General features: G+C 51.1%; 1 protein-coding gene across 1 annotated transcript; it reads right to left on the reverse strand.

The window, feature by feature from the left end:
• Window positions 1–13263, reverse strand: FAM180A (family with sequence similarity 180 member A). Its single transcript, XM_054563912.1, has 3 exons — window positions 13188–13263; window positions 2273–2373; window positions 1–741 (listed from the first exon to the last, which is right to left on the reverse strand). The coding sequence occupies exons 1-3, from the start codon at window positions 13261–13263 to the stop codon at window positions 397–399; spliced, it is 522 nt and encodes a 173-aa protein (XP_054419887.1). The 3' UTR covers window positions 1–396.
• Window positions 13264–15451: the final 2188 nt, after the last annotated feature.

Consider the following 15451-nt stretch of genomic DNA (forward strand, 5'->3'; position numbering starts at 1 on the left):
ACCAAAGAAATCTGTTCCCCGACTTCCCACCGTGCTTAAGCCTCTACGATATTTCCACCAGATCTGTCCTCCCTCTTGCATGTTTGTGGCAGCCATTCAGTGTTGGCGTGTACCTTAGACTCTGTCACCAGGCCAACCGTTCGGCCTCTGGAGTTGCCCTGAATGACCACCAGCCCTTTCTTCCTGCCCGGGGTCACATTATGACATGAGCCAGATGCTCTTGTCAGGAAGCCGCAATGGGTAAACAGCAAGGGGCTTCATTATTTTATCTCTGCTGCTCTCAGTTGGAGAGGTGTGTTTTGTTGCTGGTCTCTGTGAATGGGGTGGAGAATGAAGAATTTCTGGATTACAGTGTGTGCCGGGCGCTGCTCCGCAGTCCTGGTGCCGGCCAGCCGCTCAGGGAGACAGTCTGGAGCCTGAGGACCGCGCCAGGTCTTGCCTCAGGGCCTGGAAAAGGCTGAGGAGGGACTGGGCCCAGATGTCCTTCTGATGCCCCTGGGCCAGGGCCGTGCGGTAGGCCGTGTAGGCCAAGGTGAGTGCTGTCCTTTCAAAGTCTTCTTTCTTGAGGACGCCGGGGTGGCTGGAGAGGCTGGCGCTCAGCCGGCGGATGTCGGGGATGCGCTTGGGGATCACGTCATTGCAGACGGTGCGGAAGTCCGAGGCCTTCCGCAAGGAGGCGAGCTCCTCATCTTTGATGGAGATCTCCAGGTCAGGGCTGATCTCCAGCTCAGCCAGCAGGAACTGGAGAGAAACACGAGATGCGGGAACACATGAAGCCTGTGGGCGTTGCTGAGGACATCACTGTTTTCGGTATCCCCTGCGTTCACTTGGGGAGGCAGCTGTGGGAAGGGCTTTGGAATCCAAGGGACCTGGGGTCCCGGCCTGCTGTTCCCACCGCCTGTGTGCCTTTGGAGGAGTGACTGCCTTCTCTGAGCCTCACTTTCCTCCTCCGTGAAAAGATTAGCAACAGAATACTTTACAGGTCTACTGTGAGATGTAAATAAGACAAATAGGAACACCGTCTAACATTGTCCCTGGTACAAAGCCACTAATTAATGACTACTTATTATGTCTAGTGGCCCAGATTAACCCATTCTTGCCTTTCTCTCTCCCTCCCACCCGCCGAGGATCTTCTAAAGCGTGAACTATTTTGGGTCATTTTAAATCAGAGGCTGGGGGTTGAAGGACGCAGAGAATTGTGCTAGGAATTAAGTGGGATACAGAGATTTGTCCTCGCGCCTCACCTGTTCCTTAAGAGTCAGGGTGGGGTCTGCCATATGCATCCCCTGCTCAGCCAGGCTCACCTCGGGAGCTAGTAGACAGCTCTTGGACTCGGGGTTCCAACTCTTGTCTCTGTTGCCAGCCTCCCCTGGCTCCAATCTGTCTTTATCCTACTACTATCTTTCTAAAGCAGGTCTGTTCCTATGACCCCCTTGTTCAAGACCTGGCGAAGGCTGTGCCTTTTCCAGTTCGTTCCCCAGGGGGGGACTTGAAATTCTCCCTGCCCCACCCCCGCCCCCTGCTCTACTGCTGGGCTGCAGCAGGCTGCCTCTTCCTTAGCCAGGCAGCTCTGGCACGTGGAGGATGTCAGAGGACGTCGAGGCCGGAGGGGAGGTTGGGAGGTCATTGCAGCTCCTTGTTTGACGAGCGAGGAGATTCGGGCCCAGAGAGACACACGGCTTATGCAAGGTCGCAGAGCTGACGGGGGACAGAACCAGAACTAACGCTCCGATCTTGAACCTGGAATTTCCCCCCTGAACCAGATGAAGCGGCCCTGGGAAACTGACCTGTGGTCTGGAGAAGGGGGGCTGAGAGGCGGAGCTGTGAGAGGCAGAGGGAGGCAGCCCTTGGGGTGGCCCCCGACTGTCAGAAGCTGGGCCGTCACAGTAGGCAGTTCCTGGAGACAGGGCTGCACTCAGACAACTGGCGTGGCTCTGCCTGGCCCCCGTGATGAGTCCCGCCTCACAGCCTCTGCTTGAGACTACTGCCCGCTCTGCTGCGTGCGCGCTTGGAGTGGCCAAACCGAAATCTAATTCCACCTCCTGTACCCTCCTGAAGCCACCATCCCCTGTTATGGCATGCGGGGACGGAGAGGAGAGATGAGGAACGCCTCACTTTGGGGTGGCCAGGACGCGATGGCCTCCACAGGCGAGTCTAGGACAGTCCCTATGGCAGCAGATGGCCCCATTTTCAGGGGCTCTGGTCATTTCTCCAAGAAACAGAAAAGGTGCAATGCCGCTGGGGTGACGCGGCCCCTGGCACCTCTGCCTACCTCGTAGAGCAGTTCTACTTCCTCCAGGGAGCTCTGCAGGACGGGGTTCAAGGGCATTGAGGAGGATCTCTTCGGCCGATGGGCAGCGGGGAAGAGCACGGCTGTAAGAAACAAGATAGTGAGTTCTGGGGGCTGCGCGCACTTGGCGCCCTCTCCCGTAACCTTTCCAGCCAGTCTGGAAAGTGACCGATTCGAAGCTGTGGTGGTCATAAGGCGGGGGAGATGACAGACAACTCTGGTGTCCCAGAGAGCTCCCAGGCATGTCAGATGTTAACTGTTTCAGACCAGTGATTTCCAACCTGGCTCATCCCAGACAGCTTTGAAAACTATGTAGGTGTACAGGGGCGGGCAGAAGTAGGTTTACAGTTGTTTGTATGGAAGAGGTCGTGCAGGTTATGATTATTACAAGAGCTTTATTAACTCTGGGTTTCAAGCACTCGCAGCTGTAAGCCTATTTTTGCCCACCCCCTGTTTGTCAAGGGAACTTCAATTAAAATAAAACAGAAATGATGCCCTGGCTGGTGTGGCTCAGTGGACTGAGCGCTGGCCTGCAAACCTGCAAACCAGTGCCGGTCACTGGTTCGATTCCCAGTCAGAGCACATGCCTGGGTTGTGGGCCAGATCCCCGGTAGGGGACACGTGAGAGTCAACCACACACTGATGTTTCTCTCCCTCCTTACCCCTTGCTCTAAAATAAATAAAATCTTAAAAAAAAAATAAAACAGAAATGAGCACGCAACACACCCCTCCAATTCAACAAATGAGTTCCCTAACAATACTGTTCTCTAATCGTCATGCACATTTTAGCCCTTTATCAGCATGCAGTGCTGGTTTATATTTAATGACATCCCTTTTAATCAGAGGGTGAGACTTCTGGCTACTCTCCGGGCCTCTGAAATTTGCCTGCCAAGAAGATGAACACAGGTGAAAAAGAAGAGAGCTGCCCCAAGACCCTGACATGTGGTCCTGGCTGGGTGGCCCAGTTGGTTGGAGCACCGTCTGTATACCGCCAGGTTTCAGCTTTGATCCGCAATAGGGGCGCGTAAGGGAGACAACTAATAGATCTCTCTCTCTCTCTCTGTCTGTCTCTCTCTCCCCACCTGTCTGAAATCAGTAAACATGTCCTCGGGCGAAGATTAAAAAACAAGATTCTGACACACGGCTCTAGGGGTGTGTGGCACCAGGCTCAGGGTTCCGCGCAAGGGCCAGCTGACTTAGAAATGCATTTGGGACAATCAGTGACTTGCTAGGGCTGTTTCTTTGTGGCTGCATTTAGAAACGGTAGCTGAAGGAAGGATGGGCTGCAACGGGCAGAGAGGGTAGCAAGAACTAGGATCTTACTGAGGACAAGTGAAGGAGAGTGCAGAATGCCACCAAGTGTAGCAATAATCATTGTAAGTTTTAGCTTTCTCAGGTCCTATGGGACCCGGGAGCTGACAGCCCCACCCACACCCGAGCCTCTCAGTACACCTGGGCGCTGTGCAGGCAGGATCGGCAAGCTTGCTGCCAGCTGGTGGAGAAAGGTACAGCTTCTTGTACCTAAAGTAATTACCAAATGTTAAGTCATAAGTCAGATTTCCTTAATCTTAGATGACTATTGTTCCTCCTGCAGTCTGCTGCCTTTCAGAATAATTGTTCAAGCCCTGAGTGGACTTGAACCACCAACACGGCAATTAAAGCAAAACACAAAGGATTGCGCAGAGTGATTTGGGTTAAGTCTCATGTTATAGGAGATACTCTCAAGTGCATAAATAAGAAAGTAAGATTCTCTCTCTGGCTTGGTACCTTAGATCCAGAAGCAGTAAATGGACACATTCTACCATTTGAGGAATTTATATCTTGGAAGTACTTAAAATAAATCATATCTTTTAAAAAAGAAAAAGAAAAAAAGTACAGCTTCTTCAAGACACTGGGTTGTGATTTTCCAGAAAACTGGGCAACTAACTATAAAAAAAAATCTGAGACTTCGAGGTAAATAGCGCCCTCTGAAGTTGCGCAAAACACAGTTTGCATAACCATGCATGTCAGCTGTGTTTCTTCATGACGTGTCCTGGGGCCGCCAAGAAAGGGCCCGCTGATGACCGGTGTACTGTGTTACAGAAGGCAAGGAACTGCACAAGCATTTTAGAAAGAGAATTGAGCCGAAGTGATAAAAAGGACACATCTTTGATATAAAGACATTTCCTGAAAAGCTCAGTGGTAGGAAGGTTTCACTTCCTGGAAAAAACTGGTGGGGTGGTTACTGCTGTCATACTGCTTTTTCTGTACTCATCTATTGTCTATACCGCAAGTCCCCGAGGTTAGCATAGATATGGTTTTAGGTTTCTGCACCTCCAGCAGAGCCTGGCAGGCTTCCGGGCCTTGCGCCAGGCGCTGCCGCTGGCCGCCCAGATCCGCGCACCCGGGGAGGCCTTGACAGGCAGGGGGCCTCTGCTTCCCCTGACCGCGGTGGGGAAGGAGCCTGTCAACTCCAGAGCAACATTTCGTGGCTTAGCATTTTAGCAGAATTTATTCTCTTTGCCAGAAAAGTGCCAATTTCCCACAAAATCAGAGACTTTAGGGCTTCGCTTCTGTTCACGTACTGCCTCTGCCGGTCGTTTTAGGTGGAGCCCAGGAGAATGAGACGTCTCCTACTCATCGGGCTCAGGACCTGGACCGTTCATTAGAATCGCCCGAGGGGCTTTAAGAAACGCTGATGCCTGGGTCCCAGCTCCAAATATTCTGATTTAATCGAACTAGACTACAACTGGGCCAGTAAGATTTTTAGAGCTTGGGAGGTGCTTCGAATGGCAGGCATGACTGAGGTTGTGCAGACAGTGCTGCCTCCGCCGTACGGCCATTCTCAGGTGAGCCCAGAGGGTCTCACCCCTGACGGCACATTAGAACCGCCTGGGAGTTTTTAAAACTCCTGAACGCCAGCCCCCCAGGCCAGTTCATGGGCGTCTCTGGGTGGAGAGAGGCATCAGGGTATTTTCTGGCTCCCCAGTGATTATAATGGACAGGCAGGGTTCATAGCCATTGGGCCATCCAGAGCTGCAGCAAGCACGTGGCACCAAAATGCAAGTCTCACTCCCATCTGAGGCCTTACAGAGCCACCCAAAGAGACGAAGGCAAACACGTACAGACACAAGGAGGGTGTGTAGCTGGGTTCTGCTTTCTCCTTGCTGGGAGATGACACCAGGACCAGAACTGCTCCAGGATCAAGATGTGTGTTCCGCCCATGAAAGTGTAGGTGAACCCTCTTCTCGGATAGGATCTGAGAGCAACTTTACTTCTTTAATTCTTCTTCCAGAATTTCTCTCTTATTGTGAAATTAAAGGTATGGGTCCCCTTAAAAGTGTTCACACCCTGGCAGGGGAAGGGGACAGGCGGGGATATATGTCCCTGGCGCTGAGCCCTTCTGCTGCCTGTCACCTCAGACCGGGTGGCTGCATCTGGGAAAGGCATTCAAAGGGCTAGACCTGCATTTCCCTCACTCGTTTGTTCCCTCGGGAACGGCAACACTCTAACATGCCCACCCCAGGGGGACCCCTAGTTCTCAAAGAGGCGGGAAGAAAATACTTCCTGATTCAAAACTGAGTTTTAATAATGGAGACTTTTCCCCCAATAGTTGTTCTCATAGTTTAAAAAATAATAACAGTTTGGGGAAGATCGTTAGAAATAGCTTCAAGCCAGAGGATGGATGATTGCTTCAGAAAGTGTGTGGGGACCACAGGAATCTGGAAGACAGGCCTCGTCCCCCTCCCATCCCCCGCCTTCTGTGAGTGCCCCTCCCATTGCTGTAGAGGCCTTGACAGGGTGTGTTGGGCCAGGGCTTCATTGCGCCCTCGGGCAGAATCGCAGCCAGCTCTGGGCCACATCTCAGCGGCTGCTCAGGTCTCCCTCCTTACGAATGGGAGGAGGATAAATTCATCTCCTTGGAGATGCCGCAGGTTATGTCTGCTCCGTGTCCAAACATTCGGCTACAAAGTTAACCATACAGTCATCCCAGATGTTTTTGTCCAGAAAGGTGAAGTCAGGGCCCTGCTAGAAATGCCAATGGCTGAAACGAGGGCCGACCCCGAGGGGCAGGCGTGCAAAGCTTGAAACTAGACTCAGCTCCTGCTTGGTGAGAATAACAGCCTTGTTCCCCCAGGGAGCCTTTCCCCGCGAGCCCACTGCCCGCCGTTGCTCCTTCTCTGTCCCTGTGGTTTCGGTGTCCATCCTACATGGCTCATGTCTGGCCGGCTCTCGCCAGCCCCTGGCGTGGGAAGCGTGCTTTACGCCTCCTGTGCCTGACCTTGGTGTCGGCAGGAAGCTGGGCTCTGAGTGCAGGCCTGAGAGCTTGTTTTAGAATGATTAAAAAAAAAAAATCAGTCCCGATTAAAAAAAATTAATTTTTTAAATCAGCTATTAAAAAAAGCAACAACAAAACAAGACATCCCTGGAGACTCTTCCACTCAGGCTTTGCTGGGTTTTCTTCCTTCCCCTTCTGTCCCATCTCCCACATTTAAGGGGGTCATTTGAAGTTCGGCTTCCTCCTCACTGACAGCTGCGAGGCAGCGCTTTGCAGGGCGAGGGGAGGAAGGCCTGCGGGCTCCCCCGTGGGCTGCCATTAGGGAGGGCACCTTCTCTGAGGGAGGAGGGAGGGGCACGCTGGGGACACCAGGGGCTGGCAGAAGGACCCTGTGTCCACCCAGGAGCCCTCTGAGCGTTGAGCCTCTGGCAAGAAGGTTGCTGGGACAGTTTTGTCAAAATCACTGACTTTGGGTACTTTTTTTTTGGTGTAAAACTGGGCCACTTTGTTCTTTCTTTTCCACTCAGTGCTGCACTCTCCAGCTGTTTCTTCAGGATGTGAATGTGCCGTGAGGGCCACTCAGTGTAACCAGGGGGCTCCAGAGACACCCACATCTCCCTGCACACGGGTCCGCTGCACTGGCTGGCCCTGGGAGCCTCTCCCCTCCTCCTCCGGGCCCGGGACCGGTGAGCCCTGGGGAGACGTGGACTGTTCGCGATTCCTGGGACAGACCAGCACAGGACAGATGATTCACTTGCTAAAGGTCATGCCGCATGCACTGAGTGAGTCCCGCGATTGGACCCAGACATGCAGGAATCATATGTCACCACATGTTCTGTCCATGTCTTCTGCTGAAAGCCACATTTGGACCAAAATATGGAGCTCAGATGTGACCATGGCTCACGAGCCCACCGTGAGCCCCTCAATGTGCTTTGTGCTTCCTCTGTGGGCCTTGTGAGGTAAGTATTCACATCCCATTTTAGACATGAAGAAACTTGGAGCTTAAGAAACTTGTCCTAGGCCATGCAATTTGCTTGCTATAGGGCTGACATTGGAGCCCAGACCTCACAGGCTCCAGAGCCCAATCCCGCCAAAAGGGTGAGCAGTGCTCTTTTTGTAGGCGCATCTGCCCGAGACTGGGTGCTCCTCGGTTCTGAGTAACTACGGGAAAGATGGTATTAATTGTGAATGAATGAATGAATACAGTATAAATCATATTCTTAAATGAAGCACACACATTCCAAAAAATCTGTAACTTTGATTTATAATGTGATTCGCCAGGTCAGATGTGATCACACTCTTACACATACCCTCTCCTCCCTTGCCCTCTCTTTGTTCCTTTGCAATCACTTGGCATAAAGTACCACCCACCTCCTAACCTGTTCCACACCTGCACCGCTGCACCTGAATGCGGCTGATGGAAAACACAACTGTGGTCTCACTGAAATTCAGGCGGCTCTTTTCACATGGGCCCTTACACGCTGCCTGCCCTTTTCCCTGATCTCCCGATGCCTCTCACTCTAGTTCACTGTGAACTGGACGGTGATTTCACCCCTTGGACCTGCTCCTTTACCCAGTCACCTGCTTCTTGCCCGGATGCTGACCTCTGTTATGGTGGACACATTCCTGTCTCGAGCCAACTTTTCCACGCGTGTGAAGTTTCCAAGAAACATGTCGCTCACCTTTCCGCCTTTCTCTCCTACATGATTACTTTTCCCTCTCCACTGGATCTTTCATTGCAACATGAAAACATCTTACTTCTTCTATTTAAAAAACAAACGAACAAGCCTGTCCTCACTGGCTGCTGATCCTCCCCGCGCCCCTTCAGATTGCAGAGTTCTGTCTCCTCCCTCCCAGCCCCCTCACTTCCCTACTGACTTCCAGCTTTTTGTTCCTAGGCCAGACTTTTCTATATCCAACTGCCTGTGGGCACCTCCGTTTGGACGTGTAACAGTTATCTCTCCTGATTCCGAGCCCAACCCCAACTCCCAGAATGCACACATGTATACACATACATACACACATGTGCCCACATGCCTTGTCTACCATCTCCCCATCTCTTTCAGTTGCCCAGGCCCCAAACCTGGGAGTCACCCTTGACTGTTTCTTTGACATCCCACATCTAGCTCATCAGCAAGTCTTGTTGGCCCCACCTTCAAAGCAGATCTGGAATCTGGCTACTTCTCGCCACATCCCTGCTGGCTCCCTGGTCCACGCCTGGAGGGCCTCTCCTAACGGTGCCTCCTGCTCCCTTCCTTGGCTCCTGTCTTCATTCTTTTCTTAACACAGCATCCGAAGTGATTCTGGGTGGACACAGGTCAGTCTCGTCGCTCCTCTGCCCAGGGCCTCGATGGCTTTCCATCTCATTCAGAGGAAAAGACAAAGTTCCTCAAACGGCCACCAGGTGCAAAGTGACCTGACTCCTCACTACATCTGAACTCACCTGCTACTCTCCCCTGGTGCCTGCCGCCCCAGCCACAGGCCTTCTCACTCACTGTCCCTTAAGCATCTCACAGGCATCTGCACTTCTGTTCCTTCTGCCTTTGGTTTCAGTCACCTCCTCAGGGAGGCCCTCCCTGACTGCCACTTTTAAAATTATAATCCTCGATACCCTTTAACCTGTCCCTACTTTATCGCCATCCAACAAACCAGACGTTTTGTTTCTATGTGTGTTTGTGGTCTCTTTCCCCTCACTAGAAGCCAGCTCCACAAAGGTGTGGGATGTGGTCCTTTTTGGTCGCTGTAATCCCAGTGCCTAACCTCCCACCCATGACTGTTGAATGAATAAATGATTCTGTAAAAACACATTAACTACCTTTGTCACCAAACGCCATTCTTTTCAAACGGAGCACTTCACTAAATCTTTCTCTATCAGGGTACTTTGAAAACTTACTTGCAGTTTTAGGTCCCAGCTAATTATCAGAAAGTAGATATTGTCTCCTACGTCCTGTCTTTAGCTCCCAGGGACCCCCTCTTCTGGCCTGGGAGAAACTTCTTAAAAATTTTTTCTTTTTATTTATTGATTTTAGAGAGAGAGAGAGGAAGGGGGCTTGGAAAGAGAAACATTGATTTGTTTTTCCACTTATTTATGCATTCATTGGTTGCTTCGTCTATGTACCCTTACCGGGATCAAACCCACAACCCTGGCGTAGCGGGATGATGCTCCGACCGAGCTCCCTGGCCAGGGCTTGGGAGAAGCTACTTTTTAGCCGCCATCTCCCCAACGCCTTAGCCCGTCCAAGCCTTTATGCTCAGACATAGAGGCAGAAGCCTCCCTACATGAAGGAGTCTGTTTTCCTTTCGAGCCTGACCTTTCTTTGACTTTTTATAATCTGGGATAAAAATCAGCTCTTCTTCCCTCCCGACCCCCAGCAGGTTCACTATAACGGAGCAGTATTAAACCTTGCCACCATTTCTACTGTAGCTTACACAGTGTTTGTACCGAAGAGCTTGCCGAAAAGACGCCAACAGCAGACCTTTTCAAGCCAGAATACAACCGTATTTTTAATGAATCAGTTGAAGCAACTCTATGGAAAAGACAGTGGGTGTGGAAAGGAAAAGCTCTAGTTTATAAAAGATCTTTTGCCAGATCCTACTGATGTCATTTACTTTTTTGCTCCTGGGCCAGCCCTTTAGAAACTCAGTGATATTCTGAGCGAGCCAGGATCTTGGCCCCGGGCGCTGGGATCCAGTGGGAATGCTTCTGGAAGGGCTTCTGTGAGTCAGCTCCCTTTGGCCAGACCGCCCTGGCACCCAGGGGGACCCCAGGCTGCCGAGAGGGATGGTGAGGGGTGGAGGGCAGCGAGGCTCTGAGGCTGTAGACCTGGGGTAGGGGTTGGGGGCGTCACAGTCCAGCTCCGTCCTTGCTGCTGAGTCACCTGGGGCATAGTCGCTTCCTGCCCCACGCCAGTGTTCTTACCTGTATGTGGTCAGAATAGCACCTGCCTTCTGAAGTGACCGGGGAGCAACCGAGGTGTGCTCAGTACTGCTATTCCCAGTTCGCCAGAACTTATTGAACAATGACCACAGGCCTTTCCTGTCACTCATGATCGAAAACTCACAGGACGCTAAAATGGACACTTGAAAATGACCTACATCCTCCCACAGACCTGAAGGCTTCCTTTCCCTGTTAAACTGCTTTAAAAAGAAGCAGTTTATATGTATTTAATAAAGACAGATATTTGTATAGTAATTAAGGCATAGATGTCTCTTTTTAAATAGCCTGGCTAGTTCCCTCCAGCCCCACAAGCCTTGCTGTGGCAGGAGCTGGGGGCTGGGACCTGAGCCAGGTGTGTGCAGTTCCCCGGGCGGCCACGCTGACCGCAGGTGAGTCATTGGGTCTTAACCGAGTCGGTGGGGCTGGAACAGCGATGCGGGTGCGCGGAAAGCGACCTCCCAGCGCCGAATCCTAGAGAGCGCTTCTTACCGAGCACGGCGGCCGGTAGGAAAAGAGATGCCCTGAAGGCAGGGTGTATTCCCTTTGGGTTTATTGCCTACACCCACATGCATTTCTGCATTTCTACACGTGGGTGCAGGGGGTGGGCGAGGGTGGTGGCCAGGGGTTGGGGCAGGGGTGGGGCGGGGCTGTAGAGGAGGAGAATCTCCCAGGGGGTGGTCACCCTGAGACTGTTTTCCAAGGGAATCCTCCGAAATTAGGCCTGCATGTGGGGTGGGGATGGAGTAAGGATGAAGGTGAGGGGAACAGGAAGTACGTTTGGAAAAACTGTTTTTATTTGGATGTGACTCCCATTTCGTCTTTAAAAAAAGATGCAAATTGTGTATGCCTTTTATAATGAGAAAAAACTGTTCAAAATGATCAACTCTGTGGAAGGCTTTTGATGATGGTCGGAGGGACTCCATAGCATTTGTTGACTGAACTCCGAGGTGAACGACTACTCTAGCGCTTATCAGCGGCCTCACTCTGGCCCTGGTTCAGCTGTGCAGGCTGCCTGTCTTTACGTAGATTGTTATTGTTACCGAGGGCAGACCTTCCCCAGCGAGGACGGGGCCGGGTGGGACTGGAGCAGTTGATCCCAGGACCACGCTGTGGAAATGTCTGTTGAGAATCTTAAGCTTTCTTTAACGAAATTATCTCATTTTTTAAGTGGCTGACACGTACAGATGAAGGAATGCTTCATCGTTTACAGGGCGATTCATTTACATTTTTTAATCCGACCCTTGCAACAACACAGCAAAGTTAAGTTTAGGTGTGGCTACCATGTCACCTGTTAGTGACCTAAAGCTCAGAGACTTGCCAGAGATCACACAGCCCATGAGAGGCAGAACTCAAATCCTAAGTTCCTTGCGGGGGGCAGGGTAGCTCATGATGTGGTTATCGTGTTTACAAACCTCGTTACCAATCAGATCATCTCTCTTGGCTTCCTAACAGCTGTGCATTAGAAGAGTGGCTTTTATCACTTTTTTTTTTTAATAAGTGAATTAAGTAAAACCCCCAGTGTCACACGAGGTAAATGGCAGAACGCAACTTCAATGTTTCTTTGCTCTCTGTTTCCAAGGGTGGCCCCCAATGTGTGTGCACACGGTGAGCGGGGAGGGGGGGGTGTGTGTGTAATGGTCTTCCAGAAATAGAGGAAAATGCTACATTAATTATTTGCGCCAGGGCAACAATCATTTCACAGCTCAGCTCGGAGAACTGGCAAGTCCCTGATCTCAGGCTTAAAAAAAAAGGACTAAAATCACAAATAAGTGCAGTGCCCCTACCCCCGCATTTCAGATTCCTCCGTTCTGTGTGCTCCGTTCCCACAAGGCCCTCCTTCCCTGACACTCCGCTTGGGAGGCAGGAGGCTCCTCCTCACGCCCCTGCCCCAGTCTGCCGCCTACTCTGGATCTCTAGAAACACCTATGGGCCTGACTTCTCTTTCCAGTTCTTGCCGGGTGAGAGACCTCATTTGACTTTAGGCGGTGGGCAGAAAGATTTCAGTCCGGACCGGCACAGAGTGGCCGGCACTCAGTGGCCGGCATTCTTGGCCCCTCACTTCCTGACAGTGATAAACTCTGGCTGGAGGTGCTGCCACCGCCTGCCACCTGGAGCTGGGCCTGGGGCAGAGAGAAAAGGCAGCATGTCGGCTTTGAGGAGCTCCACCCGAAGGGAGGGAAGTCGGCTGTGAGGATCATGAGGGGGCCGGGGGCCCCTTCCTTCACGGGGGTGGACTGGTGGCCGGTGGGGGCAGCAGGCAGGTGGGCATGAGGATGCTGAAGAATTACCCTTCCTCTCCTGCCACTGGGAGGGCCCTACTGGCTGGAAAGGTGTGTCTGCCTCTCCAGGTAGCCTCTAGGCACCCACAGTCCCATTGAGTTAGCGTTAGGCCTGGCCACGCCCGCCCCCCCGCGGCAGCCTGGGAGAGGGGAGCTTGAGGGAGTCTGTTTGCAAAGATGCCTGGGCCCTGGCACGTCAGAGAGGGGTGCCCGAGGCCCCTCAGGGCTTGGGTCATTTGCACTACCATTTGCCCATCGCCTTCTAACACGTCAAGATGCATAAAGCAGTCAGCAGAGGTGACAATAAAGGAGGGCGTGGGGCTTCTAATTTCCTTCTCTCTTTCACGCCACCCTCCCCCAAATTCCTAATTGTATTTCAAAAAGAACGATGAGCATCAGACGAATGAATAAAGAGCAACTCACCCCTGCTCCACCTGGGGGGCACCGTCGCCTGCGCATCGTAACACAGCAGCAGGAGCAGCAGGGTCTTCCAGCACATCTTTGCCTCCACGAAGGTGAGACGCTGCCCTGAAACCCAGGGGCCCCAGGAGCTACAGGTGTGCCCGAACCGGTCCTCCCCAGGAGATGGTGCAGTTCTTACCTCCTTTCCCTTTTCAGAGGAACAAATGCCCTTTCCCACCTCAGAAGGTAGAGGCAGGGGTGGCCTCCTAGGGGACGGGAGTGGAAACCTCTCTTATTCCGACTCGCTCTGGGATTGGGGGACTGGGCTGCCACAGAGAGGCTCTGTTTTTGAACACATCTGGAGTGACTCACGGGGCATGTGATCTCCTTGGCAGTGGGGTGGATAAATATAAATTCTGTACTTGAGTTCCATGTGTTGGATGCACCCACTGGAATTTTTCTTTAACAAACAGCCTCGTGGAACTTGTTAGAGAGCCCGGCAAAGAGCTGGCTGCTCTCCCCGTCCACACACACATACCAGAGCCAGGGCGAGGGCTGCAGGAAGGGCTGGGAGGCTTGTCTCACAGACGCCGGGCTCATGAAGTCCGGAGTTGCCTTCAAGACAACAAAGTCATTGTCGTGTCTGGGCTGAGAGTCTTGTCCTTCCTTGGAGTTAGACCTAGTGATGTGGGTGCCTACAGCTGGGGCTGGAGCCTTCCCTGGCATCCGCAGGGCTGGGGAGTTGGCAGGTTGGCAGGAGCAGAAGTGGGGAGGTGCTGCCCTGCTCAGGTATAGTGTGTGCAGGTAACGATCCAGGGGCCCATAGGTGACCCCCTTTCCCCATTGACATTCATAACACCCTACTTTCTGGGCAGCGTCTAGACCTGGCACCAAACGACTTGGATTTTCCTAAGCAAAATCGTAGTAATTTCCATGGTAATATTTTTGGTATTTAATTAATCAACAAATCAATTATTTTTATTGAGATATAATTGACATATAACTGTGCAAGTTTAAGGTGCACAATGTGTTGATTTGATGCACATATATATTTGCAATGTGGTCATCAGTGTCGTGTTAGCTAACACCTCTATTGTATGACAGAATTCTCATTTTTTTTTTTTGTGGTAACAAAAAGATGCATGGTCATTTTCAAAGTGCTGCATAGAACACCTTGATTTTGTCCAATAGCACTTCCTTTACTTTTCTGAAATTACAGACATTTAATGCTACAGCTCAAAGGACAATTAAAGATGGCGAACATTGGCCCTGACCGGTATGGATCAGTCGGTTGGACATCATCCTGCAAACTGAAAGGCCTTGGGTTTGATTCCTGGGCAGGGCACATGCCTGAGTTGATCCCCAGTCGGGACGTGTGAGAGGCAACCAATCAATGATTGTCTCCCTCTTTTTCTCCCTCCCTTCCCCTCTCTCTAGAATCAATAAAAGAAAAAACAAAACAAAACACGGTGAACCTTGTGCGTTTCCCACCTGAGAACACGGTAACCAGCATGAACAGACCACTCCTTTTTATCTGTTACAAGTTGCTTGAAAAAAAAGGTGACTATAAGATTTGAAAATCATTGATCTCACTAACATTAAGAATAGCTAGTGGGTGTTAATTTTTCCATGCACTCTACTTGCTGTTCTCCTTGTATTAATTGATTTAATACTCACACCAAGCTCTGAGAACAGTATAGAACAGCACTCTTCAGTAGAAGTATAACGTGAGTTACAAATGTCGTTAAAAATTTTCTAGTAGTCATGTTAAAAAAAACATGTAACAGGTAGATTTATTTGCAGTAATATATTTTATTTAGCCCAACATATCCAAAGTGTTATCATTTCTGCATGTGATCAGTGTTAAGTATCAATGAGATATTTTCTATTCTTTTTTTTTTATACTAAATCTTTGAGATCCAGTGTGTATTTCACTGTACAGCGCACCTCAGTTCTGCCAGCCACCTTGCAAACACTCAATAGCTGCATGTGGCCAGTGGCTGCAGCGCAGGCTGCAAGGTGAGAGGGCAGGCTCCAAGCACACCGCCTGTTTTCTAGCTGGCTCGGCCCCTTACTTGCTGTGGGATCATGGCTGTATTCTTTAATATCTCTCTTTTTTTTAAAAAAAAATTCTTACCTGAGGATGTGTTCATTGATTTTAGAGAGAGAGGAAGCAGGGGTGGGGGAGGGGGGAGAGAGAGAGGAGAGAGCAGAGAACAGAGAGAAGAAGAAAACATCTATGTGAGAAAGGAACATCAGGGATCAAACCTGCAACCCAGGTATGT

Source organism: Pteronotus mesoamericanus, unplaced genomic scaffold, assembly GCF_021234165.1.
Source record: "Pteronotus mesoamericanus isolate MK-2021 breed Mesoamerican mustached bat unplaced genomic scaffold, CSHL_Meso_final scaffold_85, whole genome shotgun sequence".
NCBI classification, from domain to species: Eukaryota; Metazoa; Chordata; class Mammalia; order Chiroptera; family Mormoopidae; genus Pteronotus; species Pteronotus mesoamericanus.